We start from the raw sequence: 6,260 nt of genomic DNA, 5'->3' as shown, positions 1-6,260 counted from the left end.
GGTAAATAGGATCATAATGGGTGATAAATACCACTTTTATGGATTTAATAAGGTAAATAGGACATTCGATGAGTTGAGAAAGGGTAAAATGACCAATTTGAACAAACTAAGTGGGTGAGAAATACCATATTTATAGAGTTAAGGGGTAAATAAGACATTCGATGAGTTGGAGGGGTAAAATGAACAATTTGAACAAGTTAAGGGCCTCTAGTAGCATTAGGCCTTGAAGATATTATATTTGGGGCCAGATTGGGACCTGTTAATTAGCTCCTTTTTCAGTTTTTGGCCGTGAAGAAGTGAGAAAGAAAGAGAGCAGAAATTGATCGAGCGAGTGATTAAGATTTGGAAAAGAAAAGAGAAAGAAGGAAGAAAAGCGGTCACTGATCGATCGAGTCGTTAAGATTTCGAATATGGGGAAAGGAGAACTATGGGACGATTCTGCTCTTCTCAACGCCTTTGACGATGCCATGTCCAACTACAAGGTGAAGCTTCCCTTTCCCTCTTTCTCTATTATCTACTTCCACTTTGCAATTCACAGGTTTAACGTTTTTAATTTTGCTTCTTCTCAAATCTGCAACGGACTCATGTTATTTCTTTTTTCCTTTCTTCTTAATTCATTTTCTACAGAAAATGCATGCTAAGAAAACCAATGATTTTTCTACTGATGGAGAGGAAAGCCACGGAGCTATAAGGTACAGAATGAGTTTGGAGCCCTTCAATTCACACTTCAACTTCTCATTTTGAAATTATATGTATCTCTTGAATTCCTTATGGAGCTACATGGTATTATAGTGGACAAGGCAAATAGTTGCAATGGGGTTCTTGAAAAATAATAATAGGAGTTTAGGTTTCGGTTTCGGTGCTTTTTCTTATCTTTGTAAAGCTTTTTTACTTTGACCTTTTGAAGTGAATATATGAATTTGTTTGTTAACTTTATTTAAATGAATTGATTTCAACCTGAAGATTATTTGAAATATCATGCATCTCCTTCTTAGTTTTAGTGCCTGTTTTGTTCTCCTTTTTATAACTACTTTTTGCCTTTTCACTTCAAACTGTCTAGAAGTGCTTGGTTTAGGATTGAGCAATAACTACTTATGGTTACTTTGAAATGAAAATTTTGTAGCTACTTTTTGTTTTTTCACTTGCCAATGGAACAAAGGTTCTTGGTTAAGATTAAGAAATAACTTCTTATAGTTATTTTGAAATTGAAATGAAAATCAGCTAAAATGTACTAGCTATCAGCAATAGCAAACAGCCAATAACAAACAATAAAAAACAACTAAACCAAACAGACTCTAGTGAACCGTAGGTTCATCAACATATTTTTTTTGATAATTCCAGCTGCTTAAATTCTTGTGTTTTCGTAAACGAAGGGATGCAGAGGAGAAGAACAATAGCCTTGCTTCAAACACACTAAAAACTATGGGAGAGACTGAAAACCTATCACTAGTTCAGGAAGATCATTCTCTAGATTCTGTTGATTGTCAACCCTGTGTGGATTCATCAAGTGGCCAACACAAACAAGCGGTTACTGACTGTTTGTATACACAAAATTTAGAAGGTTATAACCAGTTACTCAACCAGTACTATGAGCTTGAGGAGAAGAGGCAAATGATCTTTCATCAACTTCAGCAGCTTGGTGGTTATGATTACCAAACTTCTGCTGAAGGTTTTGGTTCTAGCCAACAGTTGGGTACTTGCTGTACTTCTCATAATCATTCATTTTCTACAGGCGTACCTTTTCTCCCAACTGTTGCCGGCTCATGTTGTTGCCCTTATCCCTCTCATTGTTCAGCAGCTCCCTGCATTTCAGTTCCGTGCTGTTCTTTGGGTGGAACTTGTGCTTCTAAAATGTGTGATAATTTGTCTGCTTTGACTTGTCACAAAAAGTCGGCTCCTTTGACAGATGGTGGCATTGTTAAAACTGCAATGGAAGCTGCAGAAAAGGCACTATCCTCTATTAAGTCAATGGAATCTACTAATTGTAGTACAGAAGGTAAGTGTTACCGTTCGAACGTAATCTTTGCACAGGGTATCTTTTAGCTTTTTCACATTTCTATTCTAAAGTAAGAATATTCAAATATTCAAAGAGCTTTTTACATGTTCTTGATGTTAAATATTGTGTTTCTTTTTATTTAATATTTTCTAATGGAATACAGAGAAAGGGAAAGACAATGTGGAGGAAATTGCTAAAAGCATAAGCTCTGATACAGATCTCAGTCTTGTTTTAAACGCATGGTATTCTGCTGGCTTCTACACGGGGAAGTATGTAGTCACTTATTTTCTTCCCTTTTTGATGCATTAATACTAGTTTACAAGCATGTGACAATTTGTATGGCTATATTTGTTGAAGATATTTGGATAAATGCATATGCGACTGAAGTAGGAAATTGTTTTTCTTTACCCGAAGAATTTGCCAAAAAAAGGAGTTGCAGAAAATGAAGATTTTTGAAAATGATTTATAATGATTCTTAATATTTGTATACCTTGCTTGGACAAAGATCAGTCCCTTATGGAGTGGGATTTTCAGATGACATGATCTATCCCTAGTACTGCAGCTTATAATGTGGACAATATATTCTTTTATTGTGGGTAGCTTTTGGGTATTTGAGTCAAAACATGTCTATCAGGAAGGAAATGTAGCTTTAGTCCTATTAATCAATCTCTCCTTGAGCATAAGTGTGTTTATTAACTTTTATGAGGTGCCTTATTGATAGTGCTTTAGTCCTTCAAAGAAGATGTTGAATGTTTCTTACCCTTTTCCCTGAGGAGCTTAGCTATGTTTTTCTGCTGTCCTAGCACTCAAAAAGTTAAATAAAATAAAAGAGTGACAGAATGATACTTGCTAAAGCATGAAACTAATCATTTGGTCGAATGGGTTTAGTAATTGGAACCCTATTTGAATTGCTTGACCTGAAATATCCAATTTTATGTATAAACACAGTTGCATCTAGTGTTTATATATGTGTGTCCATGATGTTGGGGTTACATGGTTGAATTTTAAACAATTAACAAGGCCAAGCTAAAACTGTCGGTGGTTATCGGATTCTAAACATTATAAATCCTTGTATATTTGGAAAATGATATCCACTTAATCTGATGTATGATTCAAAAAAATCGATCATTAACTTCACCTGCTGATGTCCCATAAATTGATTTTGAAAATGAGAAATTGTTATCATCTGAATTTTGTGAACTTGGTATCTTTACATAGGTACTACACAGAGCAATTGAAGAAAGGGCAGTGATGGGCATTATGTACTTCTATATGGCGAAGTAGCACAGTGAAATTTTTACTGCAGAAAGCCATGTTTTGACAGTTTGGCAGTATATTTGACTTGGGCTTAGAAGGTTTTCATACTTTCCCTTTTGTCCTTGCATGCTTATATAGTAATTGGCAATTTTGTTCAATATTTCATTTTCAGTGATATGACAAAACATGATATTATGATTAGGATTCGTTTCTCTAGTTCTAAAATTACAGTTTTGTCTTGTAGTTCTAAACCAAATAGTGAAGTCTGATTTTGCACTGAAATTCAGTTTCAATGAAAACTCACTATACTTCATTTTGTTACAATAAAGTCATTTCAACCAACCATGATAGAAGTAACTCTTTTTACATATAACATGACAACCACGTGTATGCCATATGACAGTCATAAATAATAAAAAAGATAAATTTTTTATGCCACGTGACAGTTTCAAGTAGATCTATTCATGAGCCCATTGGTCCATCCAGGCCCGTCATTCATGGGATGGGTTTGGACACTCATATTTGATGTTTGGTCCGGTCCGGCCTAAGTCCATTCAAGCCCGCACATAAAATGAGTTGGGCTTGGGATTCGTCTCAAAATCCCAAGTGAGCCCGGCCCGGCCCGATTTTATAATATTTTTAACTATATATATATATATATATATATATATATATATATATATATATATATATATATAAACTATGTGTAGTAGATTAGAGTAATAGATAAAAAAATAGAAAATTACAAATTAAGAATAAATTAATAATAATAATGTATCTTAGTTAATAACATGATTAGGTGGTGCACTGTAACAAAAAAAAATTACTCCTATCTCTACTCTAACAAACAAAAAAAAATACTCTTAGAAATTACATAATGAAAAAAACTTAAAAAAAATAAGTATCAATTAAGACTAATAATAAATACACGAGATTTTTTTTTTAATATCAACATATTAGATGGGTGGGCCGGGTTGGGCTTGGGAATTACTTTTGATAGTCGAGTCCAAACCTGGCCCAAGCCTAATATAAATATAGGTGGGCTAGGTTGGGCTTAGACAAAGTAATTACATGTAAAGCCCGATTAGGTCCGGTTCAACTTGGTCCATGAACAGGTCTAGTTTAAGCAGTTGAATTAAGGAAATATCAAAATTTGCATACACAAAATTAAATTATTTCCAATGTGGTATGTATCTGAAATAGGCGGAATTATTGAAATAAACTTTGGTTGACTTTATTGAAATGGACTCCAGGTGAGTTTGCTAATATTTAGAATATATTGTGATCTCATCTATCACTAGCTTAGTAATGATAGAGGGTATACCTGACCATTATAGTAAAAAAAGGGTTAAGATCTTGAATGAAAATGAAAAAAAGGACATTTGATCTTGGAATTCTGGTAGAATTGGGAGTTATCAAGAGTGCAACATCAATATTGCACTTGAACGACGGAGAAGGTCAGTAGATACGCACAACATTTGAAATCTGATTCTGATTCTGATTCAAAGAAGAATAAGCACATGATAAAGAAATCCGAAAAGCATATGAAAATAAGTATCTTCCACTTAATTAGACTTGTTTGCTCCAGAGATCTACCTGTTCAAATCTGTCGGCTTAGGATACCAAATGGCTAGATCCAATTCTACGCAGAAAGCTCTACCTACAAGCTTGATAAATTTTATTTTTTTTATTTTTTATTTTTGTGGTAGGAAAGGGAAAGAAAACAACAACAAAACCAACAACTAACCTGGGATTAGCCTAGAGAAGCTAACCCCCATCCGATCATCAGTCAAAAAAGAACAAAGAAAGATTGGAGGGGAAGAAAAAGTTGAAATTCCCGGCATCCTTTCATGTCCCTCAGCAGCAAAGCGATCTGCCACCATATTCTGCTCCCTGTACACATGACTAAAGGAGATGATCTCGAAAGAAGAACACAATCTTCTGATCTCTTTAACAAGATTTTGACTGCTCAGGCACAAAGCCTTGTTATTAGCAACCATATTAACTACTTCAAGGTTGTCAGAATCCACGAGCAGCATTTTCAGCCCCAGATCAATGGCCAACTTAAGACCAGAGAAGATACCCCAGAGCTCAGCAGAAAAGGAAGAACCCATCTCCGGGTTCTGAGAAAAGCCAGAAACCCAATTGCCACCAGCATCTCTCAGAACCTCTCAGCAATTCTGCCGTCCGCAAGACACGAGCCATCGGTATTTAATTTCACAATTCCTTCCCGCGGTCTATTCCAACCCAAAAGATGCTCGACAGAACTCTGGCTAGTACTGGCTGAATCAATCTCATTGAAGCTATTGATAATAGAATTCATTTTCTTGGAGAAATAATCAGGAAGATTAGGAATCACTATAGCTTTTTCTCCAAACACCTCAAAATTTCTCCAGTGACAGACAACGGCAAAGAGGGTAGCACCATGCTCCATCCCAGGAAATAACAAACCTTTAACACCATTTAACAGCCACTCGTTTTCAGAGTGGGCAAAGAAACCAGGAAGCAACAGGTTCGGAATCAATTTCTTCCACACATTCTTACTCTTCGCACAATCCCTAAGAACATGACAGATTGTTTCAGCCTGAACTTTACACCTACCACAAGTATCTGCCTCCACTAAATGACGTCTTTTCCTTTCCATATTAGTGAGCAGCCTGTTTTTTGCGCTAAGCCAAAGGAAGCTCCTAATGCGATACGGGACTTTTAAGGCCCAAATAGTCTTCCAAGAGCTTGAATGAGGAGTCTCCAAGTTAGGACTGAAAGCTTCATAAGCAGATTTGCAAGAAAAAGTACCATTGTTAGTGAAGGACCAACAGTGACTATCCCTATCCTCTTTACAACTAACTTTAATTCCACGAATTTTCAGGAGCGTTTCCAGATTAAGGTAAGAATCGAATCTCGACCAGACCCAATCTCCTTCTGAATCCACCATATCAGCAATACTCCAGTTTCGGATCTCCAGAGGCAAAGGAGAAGTGCACACATCAGATAAAGGTATCTTATC

The 6,260-nt window shown here is 35.8% G+C and overlaps 1 protein-coding gene across 2 annotated transcripts; it reads left to right on the top strand.

The window, feature by feature from the left end:
- Nucleotides 1-271: 271 nt before the first annotated feature.
- On the top strand, nt 272-3,454 carry LOC136234158 (uncharacterized). Of its 2 annotated transcripts, XM_066023941.1 has the most exons (6): nt 272-482; nt 628-692; nt 1,374-1,561; nt 1,733-1,996; nt 2,160-2,265; nt 3,215-3,454. In XM_066023941.1, exons 1-6 carry the CDS (start codon nt 411-413, stop codon nt 3,246-3,248), a joined length of 729 nt encoding a protein of 242 aa, XP_065880013.1. In that variant the 5' UTR covers nt 272-410; the 3' UTR covers nt 3,249-3,454. The 2 variants fall into 2 exon arrangements, with proteins under 2 accessions (XP_065880013.1, XP_065880012.1); XM_066023940.1 differs by having other exon boundaries at nt 1,374-1,996.
- Nucleotides 3,455-6,260: the final 2,806 nt, after the last annotated feature.

Source organism: Euphorbia lathyris, chromosome 6 (genome assembly GCF_963576675.1).
Source record: "Euphorbia lathyris chromosome 6, ddEupLath1.1, whole genome shotgun sequence".
NCBI lineage: Eukaryota > Viridiplantae > Streptophyta > Magnoliopsida > Malpighiales > Euphorbiaceae > Euphorbia > Euphorbia lathyris.
Note: the sequence above shows the minus strand (reverse complement) of the source record. Positions and strands in the feature narration are given on the sequence as shown.

Coding starts and splice junctions, on each gene's coding strand:
- LOC136234158 (XM_066023940.1), top strand. CDS start 411: ATGGGGAAAGGAGAACTATGGGACGATTCTGCTCTTCTCAACGCCTTT. Junction 483..627: donor ATGCCATGTCCAACTACAAG/GTGAAGCTTCCC, acceptor CATTTTCTACAG/AAAATGCATGCTAAGAAAAC. Junction 693..1,373: donor GAAAGCCACGGAGCTATAAG/GTACAGAATGAG, acceptor TCGTAAACGAAG/GGATGCAGAGGAGAAGAACA.